An 18351-nucleotide genomic window follows, 5' to 3' on the forward strand; every position below is an offset into this window, starting at 1 on the left:
TGAGGCTGAATGGTTGATTGATGGGAGTAGTTTTATAGAGATGGGAACCCAAATGGCAGGATGCTATAGTTAGCTTAAATGAAATCATAGAAGTCAAGGCCCCACCACCCCAAACTTCAGCCCAGAGAAATATTTTTACTAATCCTAAATATGGATTCCATGTGCTACATGCTCATGCTGCCGTTTGGAGAGAGAGGGAAATGTTAACTGCTAGAATTTCTTCCATAAAGCAAAGATTTAATCTTGGCTTTTTTAGAAGCGGTGCAGCTCCCGACCCAGGTGGCAGTAATTCACTGTAAGGGCCATTGGAAGGAAGCGTCCTTTATAAGCCAAGGAAATAACAAAGTTGATCAAGCCACAGAATAGGCAGTTCAGTCGCGAGAGCTGGACCAGATCATGGCCCTAGTGATTGGCCCCACTCCCGAAACTCCCTGGCCTTCCCCAGTATTCCCCACAGGAACAAGAGAATGCTGAAAAATGGGGCTGTAGAAAGAAGGCACAGGCTGGTATATAAAGGATGACAAGTTTCTTATCCCTGGGGCCCAACAATGGAGGCTTATTAAGCGCTTACATGATGCCACCCCACATGGGAGGGATGCACTATGGGACTTGATACAAGGGACCTTTTCAGGAAAGAGGCTTAAAGGAACAATAAAACAAGTGACCCTTGCCTATGATTTGTGTGTCCATAATAACCCACAAGCCCATCCAATCCCTCTTTCATTACTCAAGCTACTTCAACCCTGCGGGACATACCTGGGGGAAGATTGGCAATTAAACTTCACCCAAACGTCCCCATGGTCAGGATGTAAATACTGTGTCTGTCAGTACTCTTACAGGATGGGTGGAAGCCTTCCCCACTCTATCTGAAAAGGCCACTGAAGTCTGTAAGTCCCTCTTAAAGGAGACAATTCCTCGGTTCGGGCATCTAAAATCCCTCCAGAGCGGTAACGGGCCCTCCCTCATAGTGAAGGTCGCCCAAGGCCTATCGACCACCTTGGGAATTAGCTATAATCTGTACTCCTCTTGGCACCTCCAGTCTTCAAGAAAAGGAGAAAAAATGAACCATACTTTAAAGAAAACCTTAAGAAAACTTTGTCAAGAGATTCGTGCACCCTGGAGCAACGTGCTTCCTGTTGCACTCCTCAGGGTTCACGTAGCCCCCAGGCGTCTCCTGCAGCTTAGCGCATTTGAAATGACCCATGAGAGGCCCTTGCTCACCATAGGTGTGAGGAAGTGAGACAGAGCCTACAATGTGTTATTAACCTGGGACAGGCTCGAAAGGCAATCTTAGACTAAGCCAACAGGCACTGCCAGCTCCCACTAGGGATACAACAGAAGGGGTAGCCCCTCCACAAATTAACTTCGGGGACCAAGTTCTTAAAACTTGGAAGGAAAAAAAAAAAAAAAACTTGGAAGGAGGGATCCCCTGAAGATCAACTATTACCAAAATGGAAGGGCCCCTATAGAGTAATTTTAGCCACCCCCACTGCCATTAAACTACAGGGAATACCTAGTTGGGTACATTATCTAGATTAAAACTCCTGCCTCCAAAAACCCCACAGGCCACAACAGAAGAACACACCTGTGAGCTAGTACAAGACCTGAGATACTTACTCAAAAAACAAGCACCACTAACAGATAAGTGAAAGGTGATATGGTAGGCTGGACTTCTATTTGCTAATTTTGTTGTTATATTTTTGCTTGCCTCTTGCCGGTTTGCTCAACCACCCCTGCCAAGGAAGCAACTCTTTTGCCCGTCGTGGGTCTAGAAGACCAGAACCCATGACAGGGTGGAAAACATGGACCCTTCTCTTGGCCCTTCTCCTAAAGAGGGGTTGGGGAGACGGTGGCGGTGGCGGCGGCGGCGGCGGCGGCGGCAGCGGCAGCAGGCGACCATGGGGAACGTGTTGGTCGCTAGCTCGCCGCCCGCAGGGCCGCCTGCGCCTCCCCTCGTGAGACTGCCACCGCCTCCACCCTCTCCTCCGGGCTTCACGCTGCCGCCTCTCGGGGGCGGCCTGGGCGCTGGGGCTGGTGCGGACCCCCGGGACTGCAGCCGCCAACGCTGGAGGGACCGGGGATGATGCAGCCTGCGGCTGCCTGCCCAACCCGGGCACGTTCGAGGAGTGCCACTGGAAGTGCAAGGAGCTGTTTCCTATTCAGATGGAAGGTGTCAAGCTCACAGTCAACAAAGGGTTGAGTAATCATTTCCAGGTGAACCACACAGTAGCCCTCAGCACAATCGGGGAGTCCACCTACCACTTTGGGGTCACGTACGTGGGGACTAAGCAGCTGAGTCCCACAGAGGCATTCCCTGTGCTGGTGGGTGACATGGACAACAACGGCAGCCTCAATGCTCAGGTCATTCACCAGCTGGGCCCCGGCCTTAGGTCCAAGGTGGCCATCCAGACCCAGCAGCTGAAGTTTGTGAACTGGCAGGTGGATGGGGTGTACCGGGGTTCCGACTTCACAGCAGCCATCACCCTGGGGAACCCAGACGTCTTGGTGGGTTCAGGAATCCTTGTGGCTCACTACCTCCAGAGCATCACACCATGTCTGGCCCTGGGCGGAGAGCTGGTCTACCACCAGCGGCCCGGGGAGGAGGGCACTGTTATGTCACTAGCTGGGAAATATACATTGAATAACTGGTTGGCGACAGTAACGTTGGGTCAGGCGGGCATGCACGCAACATATTACCACAAAGCCAGTGACCAGCTGCAGGTGGGTGTGGAGTTTGAGGCCAGCACAAGGATGCAGGACACAAGTGTTTCCTTCGGGTACCAGCTGGACCTGCCCAAGGCCAACCTCCTCTTCAAAGGCTCTGTGGACAGCAACTAGGTCGTGGGCGCCATGCTGGAGAAGAAGCTCCCGCCCCTGCCCCTGACGCTGGCCCTCGGGGCCTTCCTGAATCACCGAAAGAACAAGTTCCAGTGCGGCTTCGGCCTCACCATTGGCTGAGCCCCTCCTGGCCCCCGCCTTCCATGCCCTTTCTCCTTCAGATCCCCCCTCCCCCTCCCTCTGCCACAGAGGGGGAGACCTGAGCCCGCCTCCCGCTCCCTTCCCTCCTCCTCGGGAGTCAGGGGGGCAGTGGAAAGGAGGGGACCCATCACCCCCAGCAGCTGGCAGGGGGATTCTGGAACCACGGGCATGTCAGGATTCGGAGTACCAGGGGCAGTGTGCCCAGTGGGCCTGGGGTCCAGGAAGGGATTCTGAGCACCAGGGGCAGAGGCGATCAGACAACCTCAGGGAGGTGTTGGGGTGTCCCCGTCCCCCAAAGGGCCCTGGGCCCAGCCCCGAGGGGGCAGCAAGAAGAGGAGCTTCCCCATCCTCAGTCACTCCGCTCCTGCCCACTTTCCCATCCACCCCTCGGTATAAATCATGTTTATAAGTTATGGAAGAACCGGGACATTTTACAAAAAAAAAAAAAAAACTACAAAAAATATACATGGAAAAAAAAAAAGAGGGGTTGGAGAGAAAATAACGAAGGAAGGGGAACCTGGACAGAAAACTCAATTGTCAACTTTTCCAGCATTTTGGCCTCAGAAAGTAATCTCTCTAATTGTTGGATCTGTCCTCCCCGCCCACAAGAGGGGGTTTCTCAGCTCCAGTTTGTGCCTGTAGACAAGGACATTAATCTCACCCTGACTTCTGAACCTGTTAGGAGCACGCCACTTCTAACAGTGGAACTCGAAGATCATGACAATATGGGGTGTGTAGAGCTTACCAACCCTTGGAAGCAAACCGGCCTCTGGATCAAGCAGCCCCTTCTCTGCACAGGGTGAGGAAAACCCTGTCACCCCTGTCAGACAGATACCTGCCTTAGTGATGTGGGAAGCTTGCCCTCTATTTATCCTATGTCATTTTCCACTTCAAGCTCCTCATGCACTCCTAGCCAGACTCATTGCTGTGTGGACCCATCTCTGCTCTCCCCAGGCACCCAAGCCAACACCTCTTGTACACACTGGAAGGGAAGAGCAACCACTTCCTGGAGGCTCACCTATCAGACCCCATCTGCCTTCGGTGACAAGGAGGGAATAGAGGAAAACTCAGAACTAGACAGAGGACCACTAGATGGAGGGCCGCCATCTCCCAGATGCAATAATGCACCTAGCTGGGGTTTCCTTTTATGTCGATGGTTTAATTCCACTTCACCCCGCCAAGCTTGCACCCCCGCAGGATATCTGTTCCTCTGTGGTCCACTGCAAAATAAACTACCCTTTGAAGGGAACCCAAATTCCTTCTTCTCCTGGCCTCTCTGAGCAATGGCCTATCCATGCTTAGACAATGCTCACTTCCGGGGAGAATGCACTTTGGGATGATTGGGCCCTAAAGGACTAGGCGCCACCATATATAATGCCACCTCTCAAAACAGACATAATTGGGCACTCGGACTAATCCTGGCAGGAATTGGGGCAGCCATAGAACTTGCCACCCTTTGGGTGGGGTTTGCCTATCACACAACAACCTTAGGAAACCTCTCACAGACCACAGAAAACCTGGCCTCAAAAACTGGTGATGGGGAAAAAAAAAAAAAGCAACTGGTGATGGGAATCTGTCAGTCCAGCGGTTAGGACTCCACACTTACACTGCCAGGGGCACGGGTTTAATCCCTGGTCGAGGAACTAAGATCCCACAAGCCTTGCTTGGCATGGCCAAAAAAGAAAAAACAACAACAACAAACTGGTGATGCCTTTAAGGGGCCTTCAGGAGTCCCCAGATTCCTTTGCTGATGTTGTGTTTCACAGTAGGTTAACTGTGGATTATCTTCTGGCCGAACAAGGGGGTGTCTATACAATAATTAACAAAACTTGCAGTACATACATCAACAGCTTGAGGGAAGTTGAACTAAATACTCAGGAAATTTATGAACAAGCTAAATGGTTACATGGGTTCAGCTGCCCCACTGCCCAAACTATATGGGACTCAAAGGTTATATCCCCAGTGTTACTTGGTTCCTGCCTCTCCTGTGCCCTCTAGTGGCAGCAGTTCTTTTGTTATTATTCAGACCCTGCCTGTTAAATCTTTTAGTTAGATTTGTGTCTTCCAGGCTTCAACAATTCCAAGTGGGGCTCATGGTGGTCCAAGGATTTCAACCCGTTCCATCAGAAAGTGACCCAGGTCCCTATAGGTCCTTGGAACAGTCAACAAGGGACTTATACACCTCTAGGGTAGGCTAGAATCTGTGGCCCCTGTTCAGCAGGAAGTAGCTCCAGAAGAAGAGACCTTCGGCCCCTTGACCCTTAAGAATAATGGGTGTAGACTCTCTCAAGAGAGAATGAGATCCCTGGGATGTAGGGTCATCTACCAAGACACCTGCACCTAGACAGCACCTCCTTGAACAACAGGAAGCTGGCAACCATAAACGCACCAAGGGGTGAAGCTTCCTTAAGCAACAGGATGCTGAAGGCCGTAAATCAACCACAAGTGATTAAACCTCACACCTGTGCAGTAGGGGCGATGTTGACCACTCCACAACCTTCCTGGTGGCAGTAATGAGCAAGTCTGCCATTTTGAGTTGCCAGCGCAGAAGCAGAAAACTGTGCATGATCCTTACTTACTGCACCGCCAAGGAGGATGGACAAACCACCTAAGCCATGCCCCCTGCCTGGCCTGCAGATCCATCTCCTCTGTCACCCCATCTGAGGATCCAGGGAGCTCTTTGTGAAGGAGCAGGCAAGGACACCTGGTTCTTGCTTTCACTCCCTTGTGCTGCAGCACGAGCCCCCATAAAGTCTTGTCTGAAATTCCCATCTGGCCTCTTGTCAATTTCTATTGATTAAAGAGTCCAAGGACCCAGGTCAGTAACGCTTGGAAAATAAATGATAGCAAATGCTGATGCCGAGGAGTTGCGCAAGGAAAGTTCTAAGGAACTGCAGCCCCAAAGAGGTGGGTTGGTAGCATGAAATGATTTTCATTATTAAGGCAGTTCTGACTCTTTTACTTCCCAGCAAAGCTTGACATAATTGTAAGTCAGTGAATATACAGTCATGGGTAAGATGGCTGAAAATTGGGAGGGGGTTACCGTATTGTCTACTCTTATTGCTATTTTGTGATTTGGGTGTTGTGCAAAGGAAGCGTCCGGTCATTCAACCACATGTGTGCAGCATATCCATGTGGAGGAGGGGACAGACATGACCAGGGACCAGGGTAGCCACAGACTGTTGCCAAAGGATGGATAGCTACTGGTCTACGGGAATTTTCTGCACTATGCCCCCTGCCCCGATGTCCCAGCCATATTCCCCTTGGGAATGCACCTGCTTTTCCTGGGCTTCTTCAAGAATATGACTTTTAGTCAGCAGGCCTGGAGAGGAAAGATAAGGACAAAAGCCTTGCCAGTAATCTACCAGGGTGCCAACCCCTACCCCCGCCAAAACACACATGCACACACACTTCAAAATCCTTCAGGCAGAGATGCCTCCTGCTTGACAGGCAGCAGCACTTTAGGAAAGGCTGCAGAAGCAATGGGACGCCAAGATGGTAACAAAAGGTGTCATTTCTTCAACATCTGCCAGATACTAAGTGTTTTTTTTTTTTTTTTTTTTTTTTTACAGCCAAGCGTACGCTATTATCCTCCATTTTACAAATAAAGATGCTTGAATTCTGATAATTAAACCTGTGGAAGTTCAGACTACGGAGAAATGGCCTAAGTGGGGATCTAGTCCATGAGGTCCCCTCTCAGCTGCATCCACCCCAGCCTCCTGCCCCACCTCCAGGAATCACTGAACAGGAGGAGACCAGGGAAGCAGACTGGAATAACGAGGGAAGGAACCTGCAGGCGCTTTGAGTGGAAAGGAGACTCACTCTAGTGAGTCTGGCTTGTTTCCTCTTCTCTTTTTGAAGGAGTTTGGGAGTGACTGCTTAGGACTAGTTCTAGACTTGAAGAGAGGGGAGACTTGTTATTTCTATGGGATCCAGCCCTCCTGACCAAAGGCAACAAGGTTTTTTAACTCAGAAAAAGCCTGTGCCTTTAGCCACAGTATCTGCCATGATGTATCATGTGGGAGTCTGAATCCTCAGTACAGATGTAGCCCAGGTTTGGGGCAGAAGGGGGAGAGGGAATGTGAGCACTGCAGCCCAATACCCTGTCCTCAGACACTCAGCCTTCTTAGAAAACATCCACCTGGAAGAAGCGTGTGAGAATTCTTTTCCTTCATCTCCTCTGTAATCGCTATTTCAGGTTTTGGTTGTTGTAAAGAGGTGATTATGGAACTTGGTGAATAGCCAAGTCAGTGCTCTTGGAACTTTTTAGCTATAGCAGCCTTTTTTTTTTCTTTTTAAAACAAGATTTTGAACGGAATCACAATATTTAAAACATTAGCAATATCACTATTAGCTTAAACAATTTATAAAAATCCACATATAAAAACAAATCAGAGAGAACAGACTGCCCTGACTGAATCAGGGAGAGCATAATGACAGTCTGTCTTCAGCCACACACTCATATCCTGAAATATGAACCGATCACTTGCACAACCCCTGAATCACCTCCTAGAAGGGGGGAAACACTGAACCAAATTAACCCAGGGCATGGACCTTTGGTCAAAAGAAGGAAAGTGGCTAAAAGCTCCGGCCAAATACCTGCTCAGAGTATATCTGCTCTTTGTCACCAGGTCGTGTTTCCTGCATCAGTCACTCTGATGTTTGTAAGACAGTGTGGAATAAGTGAGACCTTCGTTGTGCCACCACTGCTCTTCCTGTCACCTTCTTAGTTTCCAGTGGCTGCCCCTCCCTCTAAATTAGGCCCCCGGAGTGCTTGATGGTAACCAGCTACAGGGGAAGTATTGACACTGATAGCAACTTGACTTTGGCCAGCGTAGGTGATTAATTTACCAATGAAACATTTTTTGAAAGTACCAAGCTGGGGAGCTTGGGAACACAAAAATGGATAGAATATAGTTCTCACCCTGGAGAAACACATAGTCCAGCAAGGTAAACAGTCAAAAGAACAGGTTTAGAACACGTCAAGTGATTGCAGTCACTTAGTAGTAAAATCCGAAAAATGCCAAGCCTGCTACCTATAAATATGTGCTTTTATTGCCTGTGGATACACCTAAAATTCCACGATGAGAGATTTATCCCTATGAAATAAAGAATTATACCCAGAGATCCTATCAGATTGAAAATTCCCACAAGCAGTTAAAGACAGCTAACAGACTGAAACACCAGTGCCAAGCCTTTTGGGCCAGAAACATCTGGCAGGTTCTGAGGTCCTGCTTCTGCTCAGCAGAGAAGAACACAGCCGTGAGGAAGGAGAGGGAGAGACAGCACTGTGCCGCAGAGCCCCTATCCATGAGCAAAACCTGTATTTATGGGCTAAGTGATGAAGCAGGGACAGCCACAGTCTCTGGGTATCTGGATGAAGCCCTACATGGAAACTGATTTATCTACCTCACCGCTGAAAATTTACCTCCTGTCCCCAGGCTAACCAGCCTGAAGGAGTCCAGTCTCTCTCTTGCCAAACTCTTGCCCCCTACTCACCTAGAATAGAAGTAGCAGGTGTATGTGTGATGTGAGAACCAGGACGTCCTCTGGACAAGACAGATGTCAGCACCTCACAGAGTCAGGCACAGGTCTGATTGGGAGAGGCTGCGTCCCTACCCAGTGTCTGTTCTCCCGTCTCCCTTAGGACAGGGCTCTTCACCTTGTGAGGAACATAATCTGCCCACCTCAGTCTCATGGCCAGCTGTGGGCTCTAAGTCCAGCTAAAGGTATGAACGGAATCTTCCAGGAAAGCTCTCTGAGGGACCTCCCTGGCAGTCCAGTGGATAGGACCCTGCGCTTCCAGGGCAGGGGGCGCAGGTTCTATCCTTGTTCGGGGAGCTAAGATCCCACATGCTGCGCAGTGCGGCCAAAAAATGAAAAGAAAAAGAAAAAAAAAAAAAGAAAGCTCTCTGAAAAGGCTCCCCCCTTTCTGTTTTTCTGAAGTGGGGCTGGAATTCTAGCATGCAGTTTTGAATACCAGGTGACCTTAAAGAGGGAAGCCATGAGCCAAAATCATGTCCCTGTGCGCTTTTACATGAGAGAGAAAAACTGTGTTATATAAGCCACTGTTATTTTGAACTCCCAAGTTATATGCAGCTAAACCTAATCCTGATCTGGCCAGGATTTGATATTACTCTTTGATAGAGTTTCATGTATTCCTGTTCACTGATTGGCCCCCAGATAATAAGGGACTCTGACCTAGAATGATGGGGTAGTCGGATATGCTGGGCTCCCCAGAGTAGAATCCTGGTTGGAATGAGAAGATGCAGTAGGCAGGCCCTGGAGCCAAGGGAAGATTTTGGTGGCAAAAGGAACTTTTTTTCTTTTGGCTGCCCTCTGCGGCTTATAGGATCTTAGTTCCCTGACCAGGGACTGAACCCAGGCCCTGGCAGTGAAAGCACTGAGTCCTAACCATTGGACCACCAGGGAATTCCTGCCAAAAGCAACTTATTTCTCTAACAGGCAGATTAGTCCCCAGGGAAATTAAAAGAACTAAATGCCTAATACATTATTTTAATATAGCACTGCTTCAGCATCCCCGGAACTAGAGCCGAGGATTCCTGTGAGTAGGAAACTGTGAATAGACCTCGGTATACATGCTGAAGAGCAACTTGATTCAGGAGATTGATTCTTTCCTGTTCAAAACTGTTTTTCTTTGTGGACCTCCCTTCATGACTCCTCTACTAACTCTTTGGAAAGGGCGTGGGAAGGTCATTTCTGCCATCTTGTACTCTTCCCAGCACAGGCCAGAAGGCTCTCTAGCCCCACGTGGCTGGTGTTGGGCTGTTAGCAGGGGATTCACTGGCTGTCTCCCAGGAGCCCGGTACTTCCACACACCTTTATCTCAGTTAACTGGCCTCAGTTCAGACACTGTTCCCAAGATGAAAAACCCAACAGCATTTTTAAAGTAAAACAAGGATAGTTGATAAGTTGTATTAACTTATTGTCTCTACCTCACATTTTTAGCCTCCAAGGAACTCAAAACACCCTGCCGCTATAATTCAACATTCAACTATGCCTGGGATGGGACCTCCCTGGTGGCGCAGTGGTTAAGAATCCACCTGCCAATACAGGGGACACGGGTTCAAGCCCTGGTCAGGAAGATGTCACATGCCACAGAGCAACTAAGCCTGTGTGCCACAACTACTGAGCCTGCACTCTAGAGCTCACGAGCCGCAACTGTTGAGCCTGCGTGCCTAGAGCCTGTGCTTTGCAACAAGAGAAGCCACTGCAATGAGGAGTCCATGCGCTGCAACGAGGAGTAGCCCCTGCTCTCCACAACTAGAGAAAGCCCTTGTGCAGCAGCGAAGACCCAACACAGCCAAAAATAAATAAATCAATTAATTTATTAAAATAATAATAATAATAGGCCTGGGATCCCCAGGAGCTGCGAGGTGAATGCTACTGAAGTGGGCAGTCTTGTCACCACCCAGCTTAAAATGTCAAACCAGCCTCTCACTGGTTTTAGAATAAAAGCTCCACTCCCCATGGCCTTCAAGCCCACCTTCTCTGCAGCCCATCAGAACTTCTCACTCCTTGCCCGCCAGTCTCGCCTCTCGCTTTGCGAACCACCCCACCCCCCAACACCCTCTTCCTCCTCCCCTGTCCCAGCTCTACATGTCTGTAATCCTCCCAGGCCCAGCACAAGCACTGCTTTTTCTCAAGCCCTCATGATGCTGGAGATCAAAAACTCACATGGGTTTGATCTAAAACCACTTATTTCTTCCTACTTTTTCATGTTGTTTTTATGCATTGATTTGCTTGATCCTGCCTACTAAGCCGTAAGCTTCTAAAGGGCACCCATGCTTCCGGGACTCCTCTGTGTGCTCGCCAGGTGCCTGGCATCGAGGAGGCACCCCAGGACTATTTGTTACCCATAAGAGGTTAGACAAGGGCCAAAACAGGCTCCGTTTTCTCCCCCTCAGTCTTCCAGTAGTCTTCTTTCCCTCCTTTATTCTTAGCGAGAGAAGGACAGGGAATTATCTGGGGGTGGGGAGGGAGGATGCTAGTGATGCCTGTAGAAAGCTCGTTGTCACTGATAATCCCCTTTCATTATATGTTGAAATTTCTGAGAAAATATTTTTCTCATTATTCTTTGCATTGTGAAGCTTTTGATATTTATAGTGATCTTTTGGCAGTAAAAAGTGTTTATTACCTTTCTCTGGAATGTAATTAACCAGGAAAACAGCCCTTGCGAAACGGAGTTGTACTTCTCAGAGCCTAGTTCTGACTGCGTTAGGAAGAAAAACATCAGAGTGAAAGTATCATTCATTAAGTTGTCTACTTCAAAGCCAAAAGTCAGAACTCACAGCTTAGGTTGCCATGCTTTATGTCATCGTCTTCTTTTTTTTTTTAATCTGAAAGCACCCAGATCTTCCAGAAGAAAAATGTATATGCCGTGTGTGTGCACGTGTGCCTGCCTAAGCCATATTTCTTCAGTTGACCACTTTTGCTAGTTTATCCAAAACAGTGGTTTGCCCATGTCTGGAGATACTTTTTTTTTTTGGCCGCGCCTCAAGGCTTACGGGATCTTAGTTCCCCGACCAGGGATTGAACCCAGGCCCTCAGCAGTGAAATCACCAAATCCTAACCACTGGACCACCAAGAAGGCCCTGGAGATACTTATTCCCACTGTGGGTGGGGGAGGCTACTGCCATCTAGTGGGTAGAAGCCAAAGTTGCAGCTAAACATCCAAGAATTGTATATCCCACAACGGCAGTAGCGCCAAGGTTAAGAAGCCCTGTCTAAACTTGCCAGTTATTCACTTCAAATATGTCGTTCAATCCTTCCTTGGGAACAAACTTTTCATAGCCTCTGAAAGAAAATAACAGCAATTACATTCTATTGAGAATTCATTATCTAGTTTAGCTTTCCACTGAAAACTGTGTAAGAGGAAAAAGTAACACATTAAAAAAAAAAACAAAGACTGTTAATCTCAAAACACTTCTTAAGTGTGACAAGACATTTTCTTATTATGTGAGTACCTACATAATATCCTCAATTTTGCCTCAGCCTACAAAGCCTACAAAAGATTTAATATCTGGCCCTTTACCAAAAAAAGAAAAGGTCCTAATCTAGAAGACTGGATGTTCTGAAATTTGCTGGGAAACCTCATTAAAAGTGGCATTGAAGGACTGCTGGCTAGGGAAAGTTGGGTTTTGTATGAAGTCTGATTAGTCCAGTTTAGCAAACAAAGCCTGTCTACAGTTATATTATTTAATAAAAAATAGAATTGGACTTGAAGCTACGTCTTTCTGCTACTATAAACCTAACACTGTACAATTTAGTTTCAGCAAACACCACCATCTGTCTCACATCGATGTTGCCACTTTGAATTTTTGTTAGTTTTATGTTGCCAGTTTGAATTTTTGTTTTATTGTTTTGTTTGTATCCCATTTGTACATCTTGCTTTGACTTCAGATATCAATGTCATGGAAATGGCGGAGTGTCCAGAAGAGGCTGTATCAGGCAGAGTTGACCTGGACAGAAGTCTGGTCTTCCCTCTTCAAATGCAGGGCTCTCAAACGTATTGCATAGAACTACCCGGAGGCATTTCACATTACCCAGACTTTTCTCTCAAAGAGGAACATGCCTTGATGGCTTCATTCCGGCCTTTGCTTTACACCCCAAGAGGATCTTTCACAAAGCTCCAAGGCTATTTTCTCTATAAGAGCTCCCCACCATGGGTTACGAAGAAGGGGAGCCCACTCCACCTTAGAATGCAGTGTTACTATAAATCCTAAGCTGCACTTGTCTGCAGAACATTCTAGAATACAGCAGTGCCTTGAGCTATTTCATTTGTAACTAAGTAGCAGTAACTCAGTTTTAAAGATTCAACTAATGAATAAGGGAACTTCCAGTTGAAAAAGAAAATGTGGCCAAGATTCATTCTCTATCAATCTAGTTAATTTTTTTAAAGCTTTAAATAACAATCTCAGTAGTTTTACATTTCAGTGATTGTCTGAAATATTCACCGAAGGTTCAAACATACATGCAAAAGCCCTCGCTTCATTGCCTGCAAACAGACAAATATCTTCATTTTAGATTAAAAATCTAAAATGATCTAAAATGAAGTCCAGCACAGTCTTCCTGATCAGCATATGATCTGTACTATTGAATAAAAGTCTCAGCGCCAGGCACCAAAAACCTAGGGTCTCGATATGTGTATAAAAACAGATGATTGAACTTGGTGTACCCCCCAAAAAAATAATAAATAAATAAATAAAATTAAAAAAAAAACAAACCTAAGGTCTCTAACAAAGACTCAAAAACCAAGTCACCTTCAATTCAGGCCACTTCCTAAGCTAACATTGCTGAGGAAACCTTGGTATTAACCGGTGACTTTTGACTGAATTTGTTGCACAAGCTACTCTCCAGGCCCCACAGCCCACTGCCCATTAAGATGTAATATATTTATTAGAAATGAAAGCTTTTTCTAGGAAGGAGAAGATTTTTAGCACTGGAAATGACAGGACCAAGGCTCACCTGGTAGCAAAAAGCTCCAGGGCAAGGAATTCCAGTCTCAGCTCAGCTCCTGATGTGGATGTGACTGAAGGGGGGTTGGGTTCACCACCCAGTTTCCTCACGTGAACCTGGAATGACAACACACCCGACTTCACAAAGGAACCGGGATGTGGAGCAAGCAAAGCGACAGCAGTATTTTCCCAATTCAATGTGGGGAAACATAAAGTAACTATACTCCAATAAAAAACCAAAAAAAAAAAAAAAGATGGAAAAGCATTAAAAAAAAAAAAAGTATGGGAAAGCATAACCTCATAATATGCGATGTCCCCATGCACCTTTCAATGACCCTCTGCTGTTTTAACTATCAGTTACTTGTTTATTCTCAGTCTCAATACCTTCTGTTCAGATCCCTTTGGGTTCCCTAACCTTGGCTTTGGTCTCTGGTGGTGAACCCCAACCAAGCTTTCCGACAAACATTTCTCCTGCCTCCCAGCTTACCCTCTGTCCCCAGCGGCCGGGGCCTGGCTCGCACAGGCTCACCACCGTTCCTCTACTGCCACACCTGGACAAGCCTGCCTGCCTGCCAGCTATCAGCAGGGTGGCCGCAGTGGTTCTGCCCGGGATGAAGGGTACACCTCTCCCTGACCCCCCTTCCTCCCATGTGCAGCCCACACACTGTAATAATGCCCCTTGTGTGTCATAACTAGGTCATGATCCTCTTCAGGCCATGTCACCTCCTCACTTCCTTCAGATCCTTAGTGCTCTGTACATAAGACAGTTCAAGATATACCCCCAAATGGTAATTATTTAGTTAGACCTGTCATTCTCCAATAGTTTGGAAAATGTTTTCCTAGCTCAATGGAGTCCCTCTTTCCTTAATCGATAAACATTTCACGACCATACAAACACCATTAGCTGAAAATATTATTTTGGTTTAGTATATGTTCTTATTACATCATGATTTAAAAGTGAAAAGGCCTCTGTGTGATGATTATACATGGAAACAGCGACGTCTCACTAATGTGGCAACATAGGGAGGGGTCCAGGCCATACACGCGAACTTCCTGGGTAAATGAAAATGACCTCCTTAACAACCAGCCCTTTGAAACATTTCACCATTTTGATGGAACTCTTTGTTTTGAAAATCGTAATTTGAACACTTCAAAACTTGCATAATTATCAATGGATGTTTTTCTAACATAAATATAGATGCCTGCTTCCTTATACAATGGAAATCAAACATAAGTTAACTTTTTCATTACATTCCAAAGCATCACTAAGAGTATCCATTATTGAATATCGTAATAATCCGGCACTAGTTTTGCTTCTTAGAATTCCTGTCACTCCACATTAGATAGCCAGATGACATTTCATGCTGTTATTTTACCTGCTGGACCCTTCTAATGCTCTGCTTCTAATCCACTCCATACCAGCTCACCAGGAAATCAAACTTAGGAGTCAGAAGCATGCTCGTGCACTGCTGGCGGGAGTGTAAAATGGTGCAGCTGCTATGGAAACTGGTATGGTGGTTCCCCCCAGAAAGAAAATAGAATGATCATGATTCAGCAATCCCACTTCTGGGTATATACCCCCCCAAAACTGAAAGCAGAGTCTCAAAGAGATTTTCGTACATGCTGTTCAAAGCAGCATTTTTCACAATAGCCAAAAGGTGGAAGGAACCTAAGCGTTCATCAACAAATGAATGGATAAACAAAATGTGGGATATACCTACAATGGAATATTATTCAGCCTTAAAAAGGAAGGCTTGACAGTATGGTACTGGCACAAAAACAGAAATATAGATCAATGGAACAGGATAGAAAGCCCAGAGATAAACTACGGTCAGCTAATCTATGACAAAGGAAGCAAGGATATACAATGGAGAAAAGGCAGCCTCTTCAATAAGTGGTGCTGGGAAAACTGGACAGCTACATGTAAAAGAATGAAATTAGAACACTCTTTAACACCATACACAAAAATAAACTCAAAATGGATAAAAGACCTAAATGTAAGGCCAGACACTATAAAACTCCTAGAGGAAAACATAGGAAGAACACTCTTCGACGTAAATAACAGCGAGATCTTTTTTGATCCACCCCCTAGAGTAATGGAAATAAAAACAAAAATAAATAAGTGGGACCTAATGAAACTTCAAAGCTTCTGCACAGCAAAGGAAACTATAAGCAAGACGAAAAGACAACCCTCAGAATGGGAGAATATTTGCAAATGAATCAACAGACAAAGGATTAATCTCCAAAACATATAAACAGTTCATGCAGCTCAATATCAAAACAACAAACAACCCAATCCAAAAATGGGCAGAGGACCTAAATAGGCATTTCTCCAAAGAAGACATACGGATGGCCAAGAGGCACATGCAAAGCTGCTCAACATCACTAATTATTAGGGAAATGCAAATCAAAACTACAATGAGGTATCACCTCACACCGGTTAGAATGGGCATCATCAGAAAATCGACAAACAGTAAATGCTGGAGAGGGTGTGGAGAAAAGGGAACACTCTTGCACTGCTGGTGGGAATGTAAATTGATACAGCCACTATGGAGAACAGTATGGAGGTTCCTTGCAAAACTAAAAATAGAACTATCATATGACCCAGCAATCCCACTACTGGGCATATACCCCAGAGAACACCATAATTCAAAAAGTCACATACACTCCAATGTTCACTGCAGCCCTATTTACAATAGCCAGGGCATGGAAGCAACCTAAATATCCATCAACAGATGAATGGATAAAGAAGATGTGGTACATACATACAATGGAATATTACTCATCTGTAAAAAGCAATGAAACTGGGACATTTGTAGAGACATGAATGGACCTAGAGACTGTCATACAGAGTGAAGTGAGTCAGAAAGAGAAAAACAAATATCATATATTAACACATATATGTGTACTATAGAAAAATGGTACAAATCAACTGGTTTGCAAGGCAGAAATAGAGACCCAGATGTAGAGAACAAACATATGGACACCAAATAGGGAAAGCGGGGAGGGTTGGGGGGGGAATGAATTGGGAGATTGGGAGACCAAATTGTACACTCTAAATATATGCAGTTTGTTGTAAAAAAGAAAAAAAAAAAAAGGAAAACAAAGGAAGCCTTTCCCCCAGAGTCCCTACATTGTCCTGGAAAGAGCGAGTGTCCTTCCCTCTTGGTCATTCCCACCCAGGTCACGACCTGTGTGTGTCATGACCCCCCCCCCACCCTGGTCCCTTCCTCTCTCAGCTCCCGGGAGGGTCAAAAGAAGACAGAAGGGAATTGAGTAGGGGGAGATGGAGTGAGGGGAAAACCAGCTGAAGGGGTCAAGCAGGGGAGGGCTAACAGCCCCCCACCCCCTCCTTTGTGCCAGGCAGGATGACTAGATCAGTGGGCATGTGCACATGTATATATTATGACCCCATTTTACAGATGAGGGAAATGAGGCCCATTTCCAAATACCAAAAATGAGTGAAGTAAGAGAAACAAAGACACTGTTATGAGTTCATATTCAGGTTATATCTTTCCTAATTATTTTGGGGGGAGGAACAGGTGGGAGGAGATAAAAAAAAAAAGGAAGGAAGGAAATTCTGATGCATGCTACACATGAATGAACCTTGAGGACACTGTGCCAAGTAAAATAAGCCAGTCACAAATGATGCATACTGTATGATTCCACGTATATGAGGCCCTGGGAAACCAAATTCATAGAGACAGGGGTTGGGGGCTGGTTTCCAGAGCTTAGGGAGAGGGGCAAGTGGGGAGTTGGTGTTTAATAGGTACAGAGTTTCAAGTCTGCAGGATGAGTTCTGGAGATGATTCTACAAAATGTGAAAGTACTTTACTCAACTGCATACCTAAAAATGTTTAAAATCATAAATTTTATGTTATATGTATTTTAGCATAGTTAAAAATACATTTAAAAAAATTTAAATATGCGTTAATTCATTCAATAAATATTTCTTTTGTACCTGCTACGTATCGGGCCTGTTCTGTTTTTTTTTTGGCCTCACCGAACAGCATGCAGGATCTTCGTTCCCCGACCAGGGATTGAACCCATGCCCCCTGCAGTGGAAGCACAGAGTCCCAACCACTGGACCACCAGGGAAGTCCCCAGGCCTATTCTTGATGCCAGGGCTAAGGGGCCTTCCGGGGCTTCCATTCCAGTGTATAGTATGTAAGAGCTCATGCACCTTTGCAGTCTACCTAATAAAGTCCATGACTATAGGACACTGGTTTTCATAAAATAAATGATTTACCCAGAATGTGCAACCTGACCTATTTGGATGAAGACTGTATTTGAAATTTAAATATCTTAATTCTAAAAGAGCATAGTAATTTTTTTTTTTTTTTTTTTTAGCTACACCACGCAGCTTGTGGGATCTTAGTTCCACGACCAGGGGTTGAACCCGTGCCCCCTGCAGCAGAAGCATGGAGTCCTAACCATTGGACTGCCAGGGAATTCCCGTTATGATTAAAATTTTTAATTTTAATCTCTCACCAACATCTTTTGGGTGCATCTGCTTAGTTTTTCTTCCTGTTATAGATTAAGGAATGGGATGGGAGAGACTGAATGTACACACAGACAATGGCCAGACCACACATGGCAATCGAGCTCTGACCCACAACCTGCACCCACCTGCCTGGGAGACCAAGCCCTTCTCTAGTCACCAGCCCAGGAAGCCAGCCTCCTGTAAATCAGACTTACAGGAAGCAAGACTGCTGTCTCTGGCAGCAAACCAGGAAGTTAAATAATAACTTCTGTAACAATTGGCCCCAAATGGCCAGGACTTGATTAACAACTGACAGCCCTCCCTCATTTTCATCCCTACTTCCAAATTAAAACCAACCAGAGAAAGCCAAACCTGCCCCTCAACCAATTACATAGGACGTCCGCTTCTAGT

At 46.1% G+C, this 18351-nt stretch overlaps 1 protein-coding gene and 1 pseudogene across 1 annotated transcript; both read left to right on the forward strand.

Moving 5' to 3' along the window:
* On the forward strand, positions 1-3099 carry LOC130852597 (mitochondrial import receptor subunit TOM40 homolog; annotated as a pseudogene).
* Positions 3066-5720, forward strand: LOC130851927 (endogenous retrovirus group V member 1 Env polyprotein-like; the record flags this gene model as incomplete). The annotated part of the gene is given in 1 exon segment (XM_057732595.1): positions 3066-5720. A coding segment is annotated over 1 exon segment (1506 nt), but the record flags the coding sequence as incomplete, so codon positions are not given.
* Positions 5721-18351: the final 12631 nt, after the last annotated feature.

The sequence above is a fragment of the Hippopotamus amphibius genome, chromosome 4, assembly GCF_030028045.1.
Source record: "Hippopotamus amphibius kiboko isolate mHipAmp2 chromosome 4, mHipAmp2.hap2, whole genome shotgun sequence".
Lineage (NCBI taxonomy): Eukaryota > Metazoa > Chordata > Mammalia > Artiodactyla > Hippopotamidae > Hippopotamus > Hippopotamus amphibius.